A 21,782-nucleotide genomic window follows, 5' to 3' on the forward strand; every position below is an offset into this window, starting at 1 on the left:
AGTGCACATAAAATTGAAGAAACACCCACATTTGACAGCATCAAGAGATCATGCTGTATAAGCTTACAGGGGTAGTGCCCCCAAAAATGAAAATTCTGTTATTAATTACTCATGTCGTTCTAAACCCTTAAGACCTTTGTTCATCTTCGGAACACAAATGAAGATATTTTTCATGAAATCCGAGAATTTCTGACCCTGCACATGCAGCAATGCAAATGACACAGTCAGAAAGGCCACCGAAAGTTAGTAATGACATAGTTAAAATAGTCCATGTGACATCAGTGGTTCAACCATAATGTAATAAAGCAACGAGAATACTTTTTGTGTGCAAAGAAAACAAAAAGAATGACTTTATTCAACAATTTCTTCTCTTCCCTGTCATTCTTTGACGCACATTCACGAGAGTACCAAAAATAAGACTGTGGTATTTGCGTTAATGTCTATGCAGGGTCAGAAAGCTCCTGGATGCCATTAAAAATATCTTAATTTGTGTTCTGAAGATAAACAAAGATCTTACGGGGTGATCTTACCTAACTCATAGTGGGGATTCATTCTTGTATTTGTGCATTGCCAATTATAAGTGCAAAGATAATAGCAGAATACCCTTTGCCGCAGATGTTGATGCCCCTCAGAATCTGGCTGCCAGTAATATTCAAACAGAGAGTGCCATGTTGACATGGAAGCCACCAAGAGCAGACATAACTGGGTATATCCTCAGCTTTGAGTCTGCTGATGGCATTGTCAAGGTGAGTGGACCGGCTGAACAAACAACTTTAAACATAATTTACAGCCTTTAAACTAAAGCTTGAACATTTTCTGGTCTGCAGTGATTGTTGCATGCATGGTCCAATGCTGATTGGGTACTGATATGTTCCTGCTTTTTTTCTCTTGCCTCAGGAGGTTGTCCTCAGCCCCACAGCAACATTTTACAGCATGTCTCAGCTGACTTCCTCTACAGAGTACACAGTTAAACTGCAGGCCATCGCTGGACCAAAGAGAAGCAGAATCATCTCTACAGTCTTCACCACCAGTGAGCCAAAGCACAACGTCATTACATGATCACAAACTCTTTCTTTTTTCCCTCTTAGTTGTGAAGACTGAACAAAATCAACTAGCCTTTGGTCAAATGCTTTTTCTTTCTTTATCACAGTTGGAGTGCTGTACAAGCATCCTAAAGACTGCTCGCAGACTTTGTTAAACGGAGAAACATCCTCAGGCTTGTACACTATTTACCTGCGTGGAGATGAGAATCAGCCTCTGCAGGTCTCCTGTGATATGACCACTGATGGAGGCGGCTGGATTGTGAGTAATTCTTTCTCAAATAACATGCAGGATAGAACATGTTCTGATCCTACAGAAGGTATTTAAGTAATAGTTCACACAAAGATGAAAACAGTTACTCACCCACATCCGAAACCCATATCTGTAGCTTTTATATTGTGTTAGTAATATTTCAAGATAAGCATTAACTGGACTGAAGCAACTTATATGTTTTTCATTTAATATGTCAGGATTTACAGGGTTAAATTAAAGTCTTATAATACGCAAAATGCAAAAACACAGCTCATTGCAATATCGTGGTACCTCCATCCAGGTATTTGTGAGACGGCAGAGCGGTAAAGTGGAGTTTTTCAGAAACTGGAAGAACTACACTGCAGGCTTCGGTGACCTGAACGATGAATTCTGGTTGGGTATGTTTGTGCACACATATCAAATTGCTAGTATTGCCCTAGGAAGTATAGAGGCCGTAAGGTATTATGCTATGGTGTAATTTTAAGCATGTTGGTCTAGAAATCTCATTCCGTGTGTCTGCAGGTCTCTCTAACCTCCATAAGATCACCTCCTCTGGGCAGTATGAGCTGCGTGTGGACCTGAGAGATAAGGGAGAGTCTGCATATGCACAGTATGACAAGTTTTCAATCTCTGAACCACGCAGTCGCTACAAAGTGCATGTTGGAGGATACAGTGGCACTGCAGGTAAAGTCTATAAGTCTATATATATATATTCCAAATTACTGATTCCAAATGAAATTGTACTTAGTAACGTTATCCATTACATTAGACATTTTAGGTAGTACAATCATATTACTTTTTGATTACTTTCAGATTACTTTTGACCTAACTTGTTTATCACATTGATTTAAATACAATTATATTGTGTCATATTGATATTAAAATGCAAACAAATTTAATAAATTCTCCATTAGTTTTTATTAACAATATGAAGTAAATTAAAAATTACATTATGTCAAGGTTCCCAAACTGGGGTTTGTGAAGGAACTGCAGAGTGTTTGTCACTTTAATGAAAAGCTAATAATTATTAAAGTCTTATTAATATAAAATTAAAATGTTGTTTTAAAATTACATGAATCAAAATAAAACACTTGCTAAATATTCTTATATTTTATTTTTATATTATTATTATTTGTATTTATTTATTTGTTTACCTGCATGCAATGTATGCATTCAGAAAGGAACATTTTAAAGATGAGAAAGAATTAGGGAGAATCAATAAATTATTAATGATTTATTGCTATTGAGTAAATATACATAATCAATAAAAAAGTAAAATATAAAATAACTGCTTTCTATTTTGAATATATTTTAAAATTATATTTTTCAGCATCATTACTCCAGTTTTCAGTGTATATATATGTACACACACACACACACACACACACACACACACACACACACACACACACACACACACACACACACACACATATATATATAAGGAATAACTGACAACGGGCTGTTGAATTCTTAGAAAATAATGCATACCCGAGGTTACTTTTATTTAGCAAGGAAGCTTTAAATTGATAAAAAGTAATAATAAAGGCATTTATATTGTTTCAAAAGATTTCTATTTCAGATAACTGCTGTTTTTCTGAACTTTATATTCATCAAAGAAACCTGAAAAAAAATCAACATAATAATAGTAAATGTTTTTTGAGCAGCAAATCAGAATATTAGAATAATTTTTGAATGATCATGTAACTGGAGTAATGATGCTACAAATTTAGCTTTGAAATCACAGGAATAAATTACATTTTTAAATATATTCAAACAGAAAACAGTTTAAATAGTACAAATATTGGTGCATAGAACCGACTTCTTTAAAAAACTTAACTGTTCAAAAACTTTTGACTGGTAGCGTACTTAATTTTTAGAATCTGATTACTTAATCCAGATTACATGTGATCAGTTTCTACCCAGCTAGTTTGATCAAAAATACCGTAAAATTTATAATGTAAAATATTATTACAATTTACAATAACTGCATTCTATGTAAATAAATGTCAAAATATAAGTTACTCCTGAGTTGTCAAAGCTGTATTTTAACAGTCATTGTATTTTTCCCTCTAATATAACAGCTGTGCTGCTTAAAATTTAAAATTATGATATATATTTTTCATGATCCCTTGATAAATAGGCGGTTCAAATAAACAGTATTTGCTTAAAAAATATATTTTAATCAATTTAATGTGTCCTTGCTGAATTAAAGTATTAATTTCCCATAAAAATCCCAAGCCTTTGAACTGTAGTGTATATACAGTATGTGTATGTATTGTATATCATGCTTAAAAGTAAACATACAAATTGATGATTGCTAGTTATTTTATTTATTTTTTTATTTTAAAATCTGACTGATTTTGCAATCATTTCTGCTCTTTTAAAGGTGACTCAATGACATATCATCACGGCCGTCCCTTCTCAACCTACGATAATGACCACGATATAGCTGTCACCAACTGTGCTCTGTCTTATAAGGGAGCGTTCTGGTATAAAAACTGTCATCGAGTGAACATAATGGGCCGATACGGAGACAACAGTCATAGCAAGGTACAAATTTCATATGTGCTTTCTCACTTACGTAATAATGCACAGTAGAGACAGATTTAGATTGTTTTCAATTGTTTTATCTCCAGGGTGTAAACTGGTTCCACTGGAAGGGTCATGAGCACTCCATCGAGTTTGCAGAGATGAAGATCAGACCCTCCAACTTCAGGAATTTCGAGGGACGGAGAAAGCGATCGTAAACCAGCTCGAACCAACCAACCCTCCTCTGCTGACCCATCGCCCCTTGTTTCTCCTGCATCATCTCATCCCCTTCATCTACCAAAGCCACTGCCAGGAGCCCAGCCTGCTCTTTACGCTCTCCAATTCATGGAGGACATTACAAAAAAGTTTTCACCCCCTCCCCCCATTCAAAGCTATAGTCCATACACAGTTGTGTGTGTACCACTTCTGTGCACGTCAATCTGACAGTAAACCAATAGACTCATAGTGAAGTGTTTAACATTACACACTGTGCCTGTACATCATAAGCACACCAAAGACAGACGCTCCAGTAACATCTATAAAATACAATGCCGACGGAGAGGAGATTTTGAGTTTGGCTTGGTGCTTTCCAGTTCAAAAAATAATAATATTATTCTTTCTGTATATCCCATACAGTTACAGCGGAGAGAGTTGAATGTTTGTGTGTGGTATTTTGCATTAGAGCCTGTGAATTAGCCTCGAGAATACTTTATCCTTTAACTTCTCAATTAGGGTGAGAAGTTTAATGGCACATGATAAAAACTCAGCATTTAATATGCAGGACTGCATACAAATTTCTAGTGGGGAGGCTCACAGATTTTTTTCACCTCTTTCTAGTCTCTCCGTGACAAATCGAAGTACCCATGCTTTCTGTTTTCTCTCTCTTCCGCAACTCATCAGTGCATCCATCACTTCTGAAGTGGCACGTTTCTGAATCCGGTACATACGGAGTACTGCTAAGTGTTCATTTATATGCACCTTTTGTCGTGTTTCCTGTACCCTATAACTATATTGGCATTGAGTCACAGAGCATAAGAATCTTGATTTGTTGCTTGTTATCCTCTAAAAAAAGATTTAAATGAAGCAAAGGTTAAGGCAGGACCTATGTTCAATCTTTGGTTTAAGTGATACTGTGTTCACCAGTTATGAGCTTGTATAATGTTCAAGATTCATAAAAGAAAAGTAATTGCGAGGTTATTGGAATTATTGTAAACGTAGCCTCATATGAACGTTCTGTTGGCAAAAAGAATTAATATACAGAATAAGTCTTCGTGTTCGCCCCTACCCTGCTATCGACTAAACCACTGACCCTATACAATACCTGTGTAAATTATGTCTTGTTTTGGTATTTGAATATTTTTGTTTGTTTGTTTGTTTGTTTGTTTATTAAATGGGTGTACAACAGGTGTCTCTTTGTAACCCCTCTTACAATAAAACAGATTTTGTTTAATAAATCACGTTTGCAGAGTGTGCTTATTTGGCCCCACAGTAACATTTACAACTTTCACATGTATTCAGAACAGGCATTTCCTAAGTGCATGCAGCAGTTTTTAATTTATGCAAGGCAAAGTGATTGGCTGGCTCAATAACATTCGAGCCATTAATTTTCCAAGACCGTTTTATCACCGTACCAATCCTGGATAACGGTAGCCAGGTAAAAGCAGATGGTAGTGTGAGAAAAGAGCTCTTTGGTGGAGCTCCACTCAAGAACGGAAATACGTCACCTCCACTTCCGACGTATGTTACACCATATTGGTCCGGGCATGACGCGGTCGCCTTGATGGTCCGGGCAAAATTTTAAGACATTGCATATTTAAAACTTATTGTTTAATTTTTCGTTTTGTATTATTTATAGTTACATATATACATGTTCGTAATATTTACATTTTCTGTACATTTTATCATTAAAATGTTTACCGTGGCAAGTTATATGTGTATATAAATATATTTTAGAAAGTAGATCTTTTTTTATTGCACAATTAAATATTACAATAATGATGAATCACAATAAACCAATGACTAAATGAACAATAAAAATTTGGTAATTATTATTAAAGCGTGAGCCAAACTAAATAATCGAATTACACGGCAAATATTTTTTTTCCAAAGGTGATTTCCATCGTGTGAGGTAGTTCTTATAATGTTGATTCATGCTCAGGTGTTCGTTTTTCTAATAAGTTTGCTTTTAAGTAGTTATTTGATGCTATAAAAACGGGGTGTGGTGTCATGATTGTGATCGTGCGATTGGGTCTGCGGGAGTTTGGGCGGGACTTTGACACCGCGGCTCCGCCTCACGACACTACTGCGCATGCTCTGGCTCCAAATGACGTAACTTCCCCCAAGATGGTAGCGGCCATATTGAGCAGAAGCGAGAAGGGTCTGGCTGGCTGCAGACCGTGGATGCGAGTGGAGCCAAAGAGTAAAACTATTTATGTACAATTACTCAAAAAATGATTTGTCATACAAAAATGGCACACAAGTTACACACAAACCATCGTCCCAAGTAAATGGTACCATTGTGAATTGTGACTGGCTGCACAAGTGGTGTAATAAACTAAACTAAATTAAACTAAAATGTTATTGCAGCCATATAGCTTGAATGAATAAAAATGCATATTTTAAATAAAGAAATCTCATGCTTTTGGTGCTTGAATTTGTGCTTCAATAATGAGATCCAGTTTTAGGAATACACAAGACGTGAAAGACGTCTTCCCTCAGGTATATTTTATGTTTTCTTGGCTTTCTGGATGTTGCGCTTATGCTCAATAATCTAATTTTTTTGCATTCGCCAAAACTAATTTGCCGACATCTAAGCGCGGACTGTGGGAATTAGTGCCGTCAGCGCGAGTCCCGTTCGCTGTGAAGTAAGTTAGTGACCAGCCGGCAGAGGATTCTTCAAGGTCTTAAAGCCTTCATCGAGGGACTACGTTCACAACAATTTACACTTTTTGTCCTAAACATACAATCAAGTCAAATACATAGTGTGGGAAGTAGTAGTAAAAAGTAATTTCTTATTTCAATTTATTATTAAATCTCATTGAGATGCGCTGTGTCTGTTGTCATATCGGACACAAATATGGCGGCGAGCATAGCGGAAGTGACGTCTTTGGTACCCATGAATCTATATATGTCTATGCCCATGATTTGCGATCAGGTTAAAATTCTTTGGGAGAACTTAAGATGTTATCTATCTTCTTTTGTAAAATTTAATGTAAAATTTACACTAAAAGGAATATTTCTATATTTTTCTAGTAGTGACCATGCTACTGAACTTGTTGTAAATTTTTTTGTTTTGCATTGTAAATTTTTTATTCATAAATCCAAATTTCTTAATATGTTACCTAGATTTGATGTCTTTCTCGCAGAGATTTTGCTCATTGTTCATTCTCTTAAACTTATTGATGATAACAAGAATAACAAGTTTCTTAAGGCATATGACGATCTTTTTCTTAATGATTGAGGTGCTGTTTTTATTTATTTTCTTTTTCTTTCCTTCTTTTTTGTTATTGTATTTCTATGCAGTGCTGTTTATTGTTGTTTTTCTTTTGTCTTGCAATAAAAAAAAAAAATAAAAAAAAAGTCTATGCCCATGAATAGTGGAAAGAAGCGGAAACGCGTTGTCCATCTTTTTTACAGTCTAGTAACATAATTTGTTGCCAGATTGCGCCTTAAAAATGCGCTTAGATGGGTGGAGCGGATTTGGATATTTGGATAATTGTGTGGGTTTCTTTAACATTTTAAATGAGCAAACGCAATGACTTAATTGTGAAACTAAAATCAAGCAAATGTCTCTCCTCTCTCAATCAGAAAATCACTCATTCGCTTTTGAATGTCCCAGAGTACTCTGGCAACCCAGACTAAAACACTCCCCCGTGACACTGTACATTGTAAATATTTCAAATAATTAACCTTTATGGCTTAGCTAGATTATCCTATGCATAAAGTCCGCTTCTATTCAATAGATAATTAACGTAACTTTACTTTAAAAGTAGGTTCGCAGGTGGTTTATATTCCTTGGAGGTTTAAAAAACCTTATGAGAGCGATTCAAGACCTCTGAGGAAGGGGAAGTGGTTGGGCAACTTAACTAAAAACAAGCGCGTCTCGAGGAAAATGGGCGAACCTGACATTCAAGTTTTGTAACTTGATGTTACGTTTGTGTTGCAGTTTTAATTTGTGTAAATATGCGAAAACGATCGCGTTATAAACTTTTGATGTATTTTGCTGGAGCTGGACTTATAACATTTGCAGTTATGCTCGTTTTTAACAGCAAAATACGGCCGTCTATTCCGAAGAAGACTCCAACACCCAAAGAGCTCTATGATGTGATCTCACCGTCAACATACAGATTCATTTTGAACCAACCAGAATTGTGTGGGAAGAGTCCTTTCCTGATCCTTATGATCCCAGCGACTCTCAAAGACACAGAGGCGAGGACCGCTATTAGAAGAACATGGGGTCAAAATGGCTTGATTTCTCATTTGACCATTTTGCATCTATTTGTCATTGGCCAGCCTGCACAAAGTGACCCAGTACTGCAGGAACACCTTGAGAAGGAGAGCATGGAATATGGTGATATCATTCAAATGGACTTCGTGGACAGCTACCAAAATCTCACAATCAAGACAATGATGATTATGAACTGGATAGCCACTTACTGCCAGGGTGCCCAGTATGCCATGAAGATCGATGCAGATATCTTTCTGAATGTGCGTTACCTGGTGGACTACCTGCATGGCCAGGGCGAGTCTTCAAGGAAAGACTACATCACTGGATCAGTCATCGCAGATGCTGCTCCTCACAGGGACAGCTTCAACAAGTGGTATATCTCAGAGGATCTTTACCCAGACAAATGGTATCCTCCATACTTGTCTGGAGCTGCATATGTCTTTTCCACTGACCTGGCCAGAAAAATATTACAGGCCTCTAGATTTGTGCGACCAATTCCACTTGAAGATGTCTATGTGGGGTTGTGCCTTCATGTCTTGGGTGTAAAACCAGTTTACGCAACAAGATTTCTGAGACTTAGGAATCTTTTTGAGGTGCGCAGACTAAAGTATGAAAGGTGCACTTTTGCCAAGCACATTATAGTGAATGGCTTTAACCCACAGAATCTTCTCCGCATCTGGCATGACTTTCAGAAGTCTTATTCTACATGTTGATACCTTTATGCAATAGAAATAACTAAAACTGTATTTTAAGTACCTTGAAGTTGCTAAACGTACAGTCAAACCAAAATTTATTCAGACACCTTCAACATTTCTCATATTATAACATATTATAACTATATTCGCTATAGTGTAAAAAAATGGTAATAAAATATGACAAGAACTCAAGAGTCAGAACAAATTCATCTTGATAATGTCAGATAACTTTGATAGAAAGGTATGTAACAAAACATGGTCAGGTCAAAGTGTCCTGACAGGTCAGGTCAAAGTGGCCCAAATTTTTATCAGTTTACTGGTAGTCCACTATATGAAGATTTTTTTAGTTATATCACAGTTTGCTTTATTTTGCTATACTCACTTACACTATAGTGTCCTGCACCCACTAGTAAAAAAATATCTAAAATGATATCTGGTGTCTGAATATTTTTTTTGGTTTGACTGTATGTGTTGTATTTGCTAGTACTCTTTATTCTTTTAACAAAGTTTACATCATTGAGATTCAGCATTTTAACATATGCAAGGGAGAACAAAATATTTTTTGACTGAAATGGGCCAAGAATGCTTACAAAAAGGCAGTGTGTGCTGAAATGTCGAAAAAAAATATTTAAATGTAAGGGCAAAATCTATAGAGATAAGAGGAGAGGGAAAGTAAATATATATAGGACAGGTGGAAGTGAAAGAGATTATGTAAAACACTTCCTTAGATAACAAACTATTTCAAAGACAATTTTTAATGCTGGATGTGGGCCACACACCTCAGGTATTATAAATGACCCCTCACCTATTTCACAGTGTTTTTACACTTAGCTATGCCTTCTGGAGGATGGCAGAAAAATAAAAACACTTTGAAATGGGTGAGAGGGATCTTATAATACCTGAGGATTTGAGTTCTCAAGAAGAGGAGATACTGCTGTACTATTTTCAGGATTTGTCTTTGAGTGTGAGTCCTAATCATATAAACAACAATCTCCTAGTTTGTTTACAACTTATAAAATGCAGCCTATTGGTTCTTTTATGTGTCCTTTTGTAACTACTTTCAGTTTAGAAATCATTGCTGTCCTTATGTATCAGCAATTTGTTTTATTAACCAGATTTCATATGAACAAAGCATGATTTTATTTTTGTACTTTGGTTGCAAATATCATTATAAAGGAGTTGTTTATCACCCAGGGATGCAATTTAAACAATAAAACATGTATTTGTATAATGAAAAAATAGTTTCCTCTGTGTGTTACATTTTGAGATGCTGTTGCGTGATTTAAACAGAAGAGGGTGCAGTTTCCTTAAAATAGCGAGTGGAGGAAACAGCGCTCTGAGTGAATATTTAGATTATGTTTTGGTAAGAAAATATTTATTGATAGATGAAAAGGTTAATATTTCTCTATTTACATTCCAAATATCTGCTATATGGTCATGTCCAGTAAATGTACTGCTCAGAGCACAGACAATTTGAGAGCTTGTTTGTATAATGAAGCAGAAATGATTAGCACTGTCATCACTTTCTTTTGCATTTACAGCCTGTGGTGCAGTTTGTGCCTAGAAATCAGCTGCTCAAACATACTAATAAACAAAGCATTTAATATGGCAAGCCGTTTTAGCCTAAAATATACGAAGCGTTACTGGTCGTAAATGCATTTTTACAAGTAACAATTCAATTTGAGAGGTCTATAATCCAATTCCTACTAGTAACAATGCCAATTAGAGAGCTCTTTAAATCAAGTTTTACTAGTTACAATTACAATTAGAGAGCTCTCTAATTCAGTTCTGACTAGTAACAATTTCAATTACAGAGCTCTCTAATTCAATTCTTACTAACAATTCCAATTAGAGAGCTCTACAAATTAATTTTTACTAGTCATATATCTCCACTGACTTCCATTCATTTTTAATTACAGAGCTGTACAACAGAATTTTTACTAGTAAGAATTTCAATTAAAGAGCTCTACAATTAAATTATTATTAGTAACAATTCCAATTAGAGAGCTCTCTAAATCAATTTTTACTAGCAAGAACTGAATTAGAGAGCTCTTTAATTCAATTACAGAGCTCTGCAATTAAACATCTTTAATGTGTTTTTTAGTAACACTGTTTTTTAGTAAAAATTGAATTGTAGAGCTCTGTAATTGCATTTTTACTAGTAAATAGTAATAATTAAATTAGAGAGCTCTCTGATTGGAATTGTTAGTAGTAAGAATTGAATTAGAGAGCTCTCTAATTATAATTGTTACTAGTAAGAATTTTATTAGAGAGCTCTCTAATTGGCATTGTTACTAGTAAAAATGAATTTTAGAGCTCTCTAATTGGCATTGTTACTAGTAAAAATTGAATTTTAGAGCTCTCTAATTGAATTGTTACTAGTAAAAATTGAATTTTAGAGCTCTCTAATTGAATTGTTACTAGTAAAAATTTAATTTTAGAGCTCTTTAATTGGCATTGTTACTACTAAAAATTTAATTTTAGAGCTCTCTAATTTAATTGTTACTAGTAAAAAATTAAATTTTAGAGCTCTCTAATTGAATGGTTACTAGTAAAAATTAAATTTTAGAGCTCTTTAATTGGCATTGTTACTAGTAAAAATTGAATTTTAGAGCTCTCTAATTGAATTGTTACTAGTAAAAATTGAATTTTAGAGCTCTCTAATTGAATTGTTACTAGTAAAAATCTAATTTTAGAGCTCTTTAATTGGCATTGTTACTAGTAAAAATGAATTTTAGAGCTCTCTAATTGGCATTGTTACTAGTAAAAATTGAATTTTAGAGCTCTCTAATTGAATTGTTACTAGTAAAAATTGAATTTTAGAGCTCTCTAATTGAATTGTTACTAGTAAAAATTTAATTTTAGAGCTCTTTAATTGGCATTGTTACTACTAAAAATTTAATTTTAGAGCTCTCTAATTTAATTGTTACTAGTAAAAAATAAAATTTTAGAGCTCTCTAATTGAATGGTTACTAGTAAAAATTAAATTTTAGAGCTCTTTAATTGGCATTGTTACTAGTAAAAATTGAATTTTAGAGCTCTCTAATTGAATTGTTACTAGTAAAAATTGAATTTTAGAGCTCTCTAATTGAATTGTTACTAGTAAAAATCTAATTTTAGAGCTCTTTAATTGGCATTGTTACTAGTAAAAATTGAATTTTAGAGCTCTCTAATTGAATTGTTACTAGTAAAAATTGAATTTTAGAGCTCTCTAATTGAATTGTTACTAGTAAAAATCTAATTTTAGAGCTCTAATTGAATTGTTACTAGTAAAAATTTAATTTTAGAGCTCTTTAATTGGCATTGTTACTAGTAAAATTTGAATTTTAGAGCTCTCTAATTTAATTGTTACTAGTAAAAATTGAATTTCAGAGCTCTCCAATTGACATTGTTACTAGTTAAAATTGAATGTTAGAGCTATCCAATTGAATTGTTACTAGTAAACATGCAATTACGACGAGTAACGCTTAGTATATTTTAGACTAAACGGCTTGCCATAATTGAACACACCATGGACAAGTAAATTCAGGCTGTTTAATTATATTGGATGATAAGCGTCGGATTTGTTGTGTTACAACAGATTGACAGAGTTTCAGTGAGTTTGCCACATAAACGTGTTTCGTTCATGAACAAACATGTGTTTTTGAACGAATCTTTTTGAGTGAACGAATTCAACAGATTCAAATATGTGTTACTCATCTCACTAAGCAAATCAGCGTCACGACTTGTTTTAAAAAAGATATGAACAAAACACCTCATGGGAAGAAATAAACAATGCCTCGTATGGCAAGCCATATGGTAGGTTATCTTACAAGAATTGACGTTTCTATGGTCTCTTAAATTTGTATAAACGCAAATAGCCACTAAACGAATCTATTTGGTCAAAGATTCGAAAGAATCGATTCCCTTAATCAAAATCACCACTAGTTCTGAGAAAGCAGCTCACTGGTTTTGAACCACAGCCACTTGCAGCCATGGACCTACAGGTGGGTGGGGCTGAACGTAGGCTAACTATTATGACGTCATGGCAACTGGCTCCCACTACACACAGCCCATTAAACATGCATTTCTCATCTAGGCTAGACCGCTTTAAACCCTACTGAGAAGCTGTCAGTCTGAAAGAGGGCGGTTTCGTTGTATGTGAGGATTGTCGGGTTGAGTAAGTGTCGGTAAATGGAGTTCTACCAAGAAGCGCGGTAGAAGCGATGCCACCGGTTTGTCTCCGACTAGAACTTGTTCGGGTGATTGTAGTCAATTTTATTTGATCGCTGAGCAATCAATCAAGAGAAGCGGAGGTGAAGACGCCGGGGTGCTTTGTGCTGTGAGTAAGCGATTGATTTATTTCGTTATTTATTTATTTATTTATTTATTTATTTATTTATTTATTTATTTTTATCGGGTGATAGGTTGTTGTTAAGCATCTTGATTATTTTCTAATACTTTTTGTATTTGTTTGTCTGAAGTAATTGTAAACTACAGGTGCAAATTTAATGTTCAAAACATTTCTGCTTACTAACCGCATCTCGCTCCATCCATCCACCCACTCATCCGTCTGTCATTTTCATGTTCTCATTTACAATTTTGACTGATAATGTGTTGACAATTATGTGTTACAGAAATAATTTATTTCAAAAGCTCTCTCTCACTGTGCAGTGTAATTTTGACACTTTATCAGAGTTTATGTTGCATTTATGTGCTGTTTGCTGATTGTGTTCCAGTTCTGTGTTTGTGTCTGTTCATGGTTGTTTCTATGTGTGTCCTTTTCCCTCATAGCTTCTGTCAAATAGGCTCTTCCCAGCTTGTCTGTGTTGTGAGCTCAGGCGGACCGCCTCTCCTCCACCCACCTCAAGATGCACATGAATAGCTTATTAAACCAGTGCAGTAAGTAAGAACACTTAGGAATTAATCCATGTTTTGTGATTACATAAAACAGCTAGTTTTCCATAAAGCCATGCTGCTGTACACCTGCATGTGTCATGACGAACGGATTTTCTGCATTACTTTGCTTAATGCACTGGGTGATGTTATAATTGAGAAGTGAAAGAGATGTCTGGCTCATTAGAGAGAGTTTTATAATCTGCACTTGACATTTTAATCTCACTGTGGCTGGAAATATGTTAGTGGATTCACATTGAGCATGTGTCATGAAGAGAAGCATGGGGAATGGATATTCATAGATCTTCTAGTGGTTTGCTCTAACACTCAAAGTCTTGATCTTGTGCCCATGATCAGTAGTTTTACGTCTGTCCCATACAGTAAGGTTCAATGTTTTTGTACAGTCTGTAGTAAAAAATATGTGACCCTAAAACATATATAGTAGTCATATCTACATCTGAAAGCTGAACGAATAGGCTTTCCATTGATGCATGGTTTGTTAGATTAGGACAAAATATGGCCGAGATACAACTATTTGAATCTGGAATCTGAGGGTGCAAAAAAATCTAAATATTGAGAAAATATTTCAAGTTGTACAAATGTTCTTAGCAATGCATATTACTAGCCAAGTTTTGATATATTTACGGTAAGAAATTTACAAAATATCTTCATGGAACATGATCTTTACTTAATATCCTAATGTTTTTGGCATTAAAAAAATATTTTTGGCTATTCCTACAAATATACAAGTGCTGCTTAAAACTTTTGTGGTTCAGGGTCACATATTGTCATTGTTTTTGGTATTGTGTTGTCTTTCCTCTTGATGGATATTAGTCCACTAGTTTTTGTTCATGAGGGTGTATGTCGTTCAGTCTGTGCCCTTGCATTGACGTAGCTGAAATCCTCCCTGCCCTTTGGTGTGCGACAGGAAAACATAGCTTTCCTCCCTCCAGCTCCTTCCAAAAGTACACTGCCCAGTTGTGAAAATAGTTCTGAAAATAGTATGCTGTCTTGTTTGTCCTTATGCTATTTCACAAGTGCAGCATAGATGTTGATGCATGTTGAGTAAAGACTTGTGAAACACAAAAATGTAATGGTGTAATAAGTCATTAGAAGATAAGATGGTTTGAGGAAGTGCCTGATGGTTGTGTTGATCAAACCTTGAGATGTGTTTGGAGGCAAGTTGCATGCATGGCATAAGAAATTTCTGATTAGTGACTGAATCCTTCTGATAAAATAAAAGTGGTGCTCGCATACATCCGGATATGCAGTTGTTGATTTTAAAATGCAACAGCAGTAATTACATACGCTACCAGTCAAGATTTTTAATGTTTTTTTTTAAACGTCTCTTCTCCTCACCAAGCCTTATTTGATCCAAAGTACAGCACAAACAGTAAAATTCAGAAATACTAATTAAAATAACTGCTTTCTATTTGAATATATTTTAAAATGGAATTTATTCCTGTGATTAATTCCTAAATTTTCACTATCATTACTGCAGTCTTCAGTGTCACATGATCCTTCAGAAATCATTCTAATTTCTAATTTCTCAAGAATTTTTTTTTTATTATAATTATCAATATTTAAAACATTTAGGGATATTGTTTCTGGATTCTTTGATGAATAGAAATATCCAAAGATAAGCATTTATCTGAAATAAAAAGCTTTTGTAACATTATACACTACACCATTCAAAAGCTTGGAGTCAGTATATATTTTATTTATTTATTTAATAATAATAAATGTTTTTGGAGCAGCAAATTAGAATATTAACAATGCTTTCTGAAGGATCATGTGATTTAATTTAATTTTAAAATTTTAATTTTTTAATGATAATTTTTATAATTCATCCACTGATGACTGGAGAATTGATGCTAAAAATTCAGCTTTGAAATCACAACTACGTTTTAAAATATATTCAAATAGAAAACAGTTATTTTAAATGGTAAAACATTAAGAAAATCAGATCAAATAAATGCAGGCTTGGTGAGCAAAAGATTAAAAAAAAAAAAAAAAAACCTTACTGTTCAAAAACTTTTGACTGGTACTGTATATATTATAACTGAAATTGTATATAACATTACTAAGTATTATTTTTTTAAGAAAATACTTTGTATTCATCAAAGAATCCGGAAAAAAGTATAGTGGTTTCCTCAAAAAGAATAATCAGTACAAATGTTTTCAACATTAATAATAATAATAAGAAATTATTCTTGAGCACCACATCAGCATATGAGAATGATTTCTGAAAGATTGTGATAATGGAGTAATGGGTGCTGAAAATTCAGCCTTTATCATAGGAAATGACCTTTTAAATGATATTCAAATAGAAAACAGCTGTTTTAAATTTGTAGTAATATTTCCAAATATTGTTGTTTTGAACAATAAATGCAGATTAATAAGCATAAGAGACTTAACTGAAAAAATCTTACCAACTCCAACTCTTGCCAACTGTTGAACAGGAGTGTACATGTAATATTACAGTGCTGGTCGATATACAGTACTCTATGTAATTATCAGGATTCAGAATATCCGATACCTAGTCATTTAGTTTTAGTATATTTTTAGTGTCTGTTTTGCAAAGAAGCAAAATCATTCTTCCCTCTCCATGTTTATTTTTACTTGCACAGAAGCTGAGCCTTTCCATGCTTTAGCTTTGACATGATATATCATTGACGTATGAGTTCAGCAGATATACATTTCGCAGGATCACCATTATATTGTCACTGTTTGCAACTGCAGCCTATTAGGCAGCAAATCATTGTGACAAAGTAGTTTCTGTTCAGAGTCATTGTTAGGAAACTAGATTTCTCCCGCTGTTCCTTTGATCGATTTTTCCCAGACAGGTGGGCTCCAGTCTTAACAAACTCATTACAACTAGCCATCACACCTAAATTGCTTATAAAATTGAGTTTGTGCATGCACGCATGTGAGTTTGATCAATTCAGTATGCTGTGTTTGGACGTGCAGGAACCAGTGCTCCCAAAACTCTTAAGACAAGAGATGGAAAAGAGAAAGACATCAGCAAGAGACTTTTGACATTTTTGATGTTTGGCATGCCACTGTGCTGAATGTTGTTTTGTTTAGAGAAAGAGAGTGGGAGAGAATGTGAGGGGGAGATCTCTGGAGCGATGCCAAAACTCTCTCTTCTCCAACAGATCCAGTCTGGAACACACTACAAGCTCCTGCCCCTGCAGTTCACACCAATCCCAGCAGCCACATGAGAAACCATGTCTGGAAAGAGAAAGACAACTTGTCATGATGTGGATATAAAGAATGCAAAAAAACTAAACAAAAAATGCGTGGCATGTCGTGAATTGATGCTAATTATAGTTTGAGTGCTGTGTATTTCATGACTTGAACATGTGATGTCTTCACATGTTTTTATCACCATCTCATCTCTGTTCTGGCCTGGACTTTTCTAAGCATATTCACTTCTTTTGAATGTCCTCCTTAGGAAGAATAGCTTTTGCTGTTATATTCCTCCTCATTTGTTTACTGTAAATGTAATATGGTACAGTCATACTGTAAATGTGATATTATAGATCTGTCATAGATCTGCACCTATATACAAAAATGTCTGTCGATAGATAGATAGATAGAATATTTTACATCCCTAATACTACCCAATACCTAAACAAAGTTCTACCTTACTAACTAACAAGCACCAAATTAGCAATTTGAGACAAAAGTCATAGTTAATGATTTTTTTAAAAGGGATAGTTCACCCAAAAATGAAAACAACCCATAATTTACTCAAACTCCTGTAGTGAATTGATGTGTTTTTGTAAGAAAAAATAGTCATATTTAAAACATAATAATCACTTTTCTCTATAGCTTGCGGTAACTATTGTAAATGGAATCCAATCAAGGTGGATGGTGTATGACGCATGCGCCGCTGATCTCTGAATACTTCTGTACTTCTAATTTGAGACCAGTGTTTTGTTTTGCTCTCTACGCTTCTGGGTTCATCACTTCTCAGCGGGCATGCACAATGCATAGGTCCTACATCATTTACCCAGAACGACTTCCATGTGCGACAGTGCAAGCTAGAGTAAAGTGATTATTACGTTTTAAATCTGGGTATTTTTCTTACAAAAACGCATCAATTCACCACACAAGCCCTTTATTTACAATCCAAAGCCATGTGGAGCACTTTTCATTATGGATGCACTTTATTGCACTTCTTCTGCACTGTTGAAACCTGCCCATTGTTATTATAAAGCTTGGAAGAGCCAGGACAATTTTTAATATAACTCTGATTGGATTGGACTGAAAGTAGAAAGTCCTATACATTTAGAATGCCTTGAGGATGAGTAAATCATGGGCTAATTTTCATTTCTGAGTAAACTAACCCTTTAATAGCAAGAATTGGACCTTAAAAGAAAGTGTGACCAAAAAATAACACTGGACAAGTCACAAATCACAAATATTTTCATTTGAAATCTGATTTATAATTACAAGCAAAATTATATATAGTGACATCTAAATTCAGACATGTTTTTCACATTTCTGCCTTTTGAAAGTTGTAAACATGCCACACGCTTCCTGTTCTGGTGTTAATCAGTGAGTCACATCAACTATGGAGTGTTTAAAGAGCAGATCTGTGATCCCTGCAGACGTGAGTCATTAGGCTAATAAATAATGCTAATAAAATCCATTCTGCGCCCTGTGTCATTATCATACATTTGGTATAAATCTAATTCTCAGGTTTGTGCTTATACAAGACCTAAACTAGTTTTGTGGTTAATAACCTAGGCAGAAAATAGGTGTAAGTTTGTTTAATGTTTTATAAGAGTTATATATTATAATATTTTTTATTAGAAATCATTTATTTGTATTTCAGAGTTTTAATGCAATTTCTAGCTTCTACTTAAAGGTCCCATATCGTCAAAATCAAAATTTCCTGGCTTTTTTCATGATAACTAAGGTCTAGGGGCTATCTAACTACCATATGAGTTTCAAAACAGTCAATCCACAGTAAACTGCACACAGCCTGCATAAAGTAGCTGTTCATTTTCACGAGCAGCTGTGACTTCCGTAACGATGTGACGTCCGATCGACTCAAGTCACCGCCTTCAGTCACAAACCAACGTCCCACCCTCCTTTTGTCAAACCCCCAGACAACAACGCATCCATTCCATTGAGCAACAACAACAGGAAAACAAGTTGAGAAAACCCTGTTCAGTCGATAGATGTCAAGCTACGATCATTACACAGGCTTCAGAACAACGTTAATATAAGAGACCAGCGGCACGTCAACGTCAGCCTCTTTCACACAGCGATTCCGGTAAATACACGCATAATGTGTCCCACGATTTGTTCCGGAATTGTTTAATTTGGTTAATTCACAGTTGTTTTCCGGAATCTGTGCTTGCTTTACACACAAACCATAAAGACATGTGACGTTTGGATGTGAGATGTAATGCGATGCGTACGTTTCACTAAACTGAAACTAACCTGAACAAACTGTGCTTCAGCGCTGATAGTGAGGAGCTGGCTCTGCCTGATGATCGCTGCTTCATTCCACTTTGCACGTAACGTTATTTTTCGTTGTGAAGAGTCGCTTGATAACGTGCATCATTACTACAACACTGCCTTTAGGTTCTGGCTTTGGTTCACACAGTTCCCGTAATTTTCCAGAATCAGCGCGCATTGTGAAAGGGGCTTTACTAAAGCAACAGTTATGTAGCCTACTGCATTCGGTGTTTGTAAAAGAAAAAACATTAATGATCATTCTAAAATATCCTGTTGAGTATCAGCTCTCTCTATTGCTCCTCTGAGCTCGCTTACGCTTACAGTATACATGACCGTAGTTACCTGTGATTGGCCTGGTTGTGCGTCACTCAGAAAACAACAGGCCAATCAGAAGAGAGGCTCATGAATATTAATTAGATGGGCCAAAATCGACCTGTTTTTGACAGAGCTCCTAAAAAAGGAGCTGTAAAAATATATTGAGATGGATTTTGGCACTTATACCGCAAATATATATTCTTAAGGACATCAACAAATAAAATAAACCTCCAGAAATGTGTACGATATGGGACCTTTAACTTATTAGTTCTGCTTGCTGAAGCGTTGGTCTTCCTGTAAAAGTTGAGGGTTGATTTCCTCTCGTGTGCATGTGAAGTCGGGTTGCAGCCTTGTGACGGCATCCTCTGACGTGCTGTGCACTCTGTAAACTTTGAGTCAGTGTCTCCCTTTGACCCGCATATTTTACAAACCCCGAGTCTCCTCTGCTTTGCCAGATGTCAGCTGCCACTTAGATATTTCCTCGAAGAGTAAATAAGAGGTTGAGTCCACTTTCATTGGTGAATTTTATCACTGCAGTGTTAACTTGTGGTTTTGTCTGAAACTAAATAAACTTGCATGCTTGATCTATGGTTGTGAAGTCAACTCTTTTGGAAAGCATGTTTTTTGTTCTCCTAAATCAGCATGTTGTTGGATGGTGCCTAATTTTGCACCTTGGTGCAATAACCGGAACATACCGTTTTTGTTATTTTTGTTATTTTCAGAATGTATCATGTGCTCAAGCTTCAGCAGATGTCAAATGTTGTTTTGAAAGTTACTCTGTTACTCTGCTCAAAAATGTTCAATGAGGAACAGGTTCAAAATTCACTCATGAAATCTTTTATTTATAATTCTGGAAAGTGAAACCGACAGAGACCCGTCGGGATTGCACTCTAAGCGTTTTGCTTTTTAGTGAGGTTGTAAAACTGAAAGGGCTGTGATTGTGCATCTGCTGCTGGAAACACAAAGACCGCATGTGTGTGTGCTCTACCCATGATGAATACCGCTAGATGATTCCCGATTGTGACGGCGGGTTGTGCAAGCGTGCCACTCTGTGCTGTTCCCCAGCAGCATCATTGGCCTGTGATGAAAGTCCCTATTGACTTGAATGCCCTACTTTATTCTCAGTGTCTCCCCAACACGGAAATACTGATGCATTAGGTTGCAAACACAAGTCTAGACTCCATATCCTGCATGCACAAAGTCCAAACTGACAGTAGATTGTGTTGTTAGTTATTATATAGTGATGACACTCATCATATACAAGTTAAAGATTACTGTTTTACTAGAGTTATGCTGTATAGTCTGTTTTTTTTTTCCAGAGGCTAAAGAGTTTTTCCTGTTTTATTATCTTTGCCGAATTTGTGTAGTTTTGCAACTTGCTGCTTAACCTTGCAAGAAAACCACAGAAATGTGTGACAATGTTTATTCCATGTTGCAAATATCCTGTGTGGTTTTAGACTTCAGATGCCCACCAAATACACAAGTACACCACTGTTTAAATGTTTGGGGAAGGTAATTTTTAAATGGTTTTTAAAAGTCTCCTGTGCTCATCAAGGCTACATTTATTTGCTCAGTAATATTGTGAAAATTTTTATTTTAATTTAAAATAATGTTTTTAGAACATATTTTAGAATGTAATTTACTCATTTGCAGTGTTCCAAGGTGCTTCAGATTTCATTGTAATACTGTTTGCTCTGGAAACACGCCTTATTATCATTAATGTTGAAAATAGTTCCGTTGCTTAATATTTTTGTGGAAATTACAACATTTTTCAGGATTCTTTGATGAATAGACAGTTTAAAAGAAGGGCATTTAGAAATGTTTTTACATTTATCAATTTATTGCTGTCTTGGTGAAGTGTTTTATTTAAAAAGAAGAAGAATTTAAATAAAAATATCACTGACCCCAGACTTGTAAACAATAATGTATATTGCATTGCATTGTTCATTTGCATTTGATTTTTAATGTTTTAAAAGAATTCTCGTCTGCTCACCAAGCCTGCATTTATTTGATCCAGAGTACAGCGAAAACAAATTTTGAAATATTTTTACTATTTAAAAAAACTGGTTTCTATTTGAATATATTTTAAAATGTAATTTATTCCTGTGATTTCAAAGCTGAATTTTTAGCATCATTACTCAGTCACA

At 35.0% G+C, this 21,782-nt stretch overlaps 3 protein-coding genes across 9 annotated transcripts in view; all 3 read left to right on the top strand.

The window, feature by feature from the left end:
- Positions 1-5,279, top strand: part of tncb (tenascin Cb) — a 43,375-nt gene extending 38,096 nt beyond the window's left edge. For all 5 annotated transcript variants that reach the window (XM_073839926.1, XM_073839927.1, XM_073839928.1 and 2 more), the window contains 7 exons: positions 616-746; positions 898-1,030; positions 1,151-1,302; positions 1,595-1,691; positions 1,816-1,977; positions 3,683-3,846; positions 3,933-5,279. In XM_073839926.1, the coding sequence (XP_073696027.1) occupies positions 616-746; positions 898-1,030; positions 1,151-1,302; positions 1,595-1,691; positions 1,816-1,977; positions 3,683-3,846; positions 3,933-4,043 (950 nt within the window). In that variant the 3' untranslated portion in view covers positions 4,044-5,279. The remainder of the gene's footprint in view (positions 1-615; positions 747-897; positions 1,031-1,150; positions 1,303-1,594; positions 1,692-1,815; positions 1,978-3,682; positions 3,847-3,932) is intronic.
- Positions 5,280-7,774: 2,495 nt separating this feature from the next.
- Positions 7,775-10,170, top strand: b3galt8 (beta-1,3-galactosyltransferase 8). Its single transcript, XM_073841237.1, has one exon. The coding sequence runs from the start codon at positions 8,008-8,010 to the stop codon at positions 8,983-8,985; it is 978 nt and encodes a 325-aa protein (XP_073697338.1). The 5' UTR covers positions 7,775-8,007; the 3' UTR covers positions 8,986-10,170.
- A 2,831-nt stretch (positions 10,171-13,001) lies between these two features.
- Positions 13,002-21,782, top strand: part of LOC141335424 (dual specificity testis-specific protein kinase 2) — a 29,082-nt gene continuing 20,301 nt past the window's right edge. For 2 of the 3 annotated variants that reach the window (XM_073840876.1, XM_073840875.1), the window contains exon 1: positions 13,002-13,288. Coding sequence is in view for 1 of the 3 variants with exons in the window: in XM_073840874.1 (XP_073696975.1) it covers positions 13,818-13,848 (31 nt within the window). In the remaining 2 variants the exon portion in view is untranslated. Of the gene's footprint in view, positions 13,289-13,740; positions 13,849-21,782 lie in introns of all 3 variants that reach the window. The other variant, XM_073840874.1, reaches the window with a different exon arrangement.

This window comes from Garra rufa, chromosome 5, assembly GCF_049309525.1.
Source record: "Garra rufa chromosome 5, GarRuf1.0, whole genome shotgun sequence".
Classification (NCBI taxonomy): Eukaryota; Metazoa; Chordata; class Actinopteri; order Cypriniformes; family Cyprinidae; genus Garra; species Garra rufa.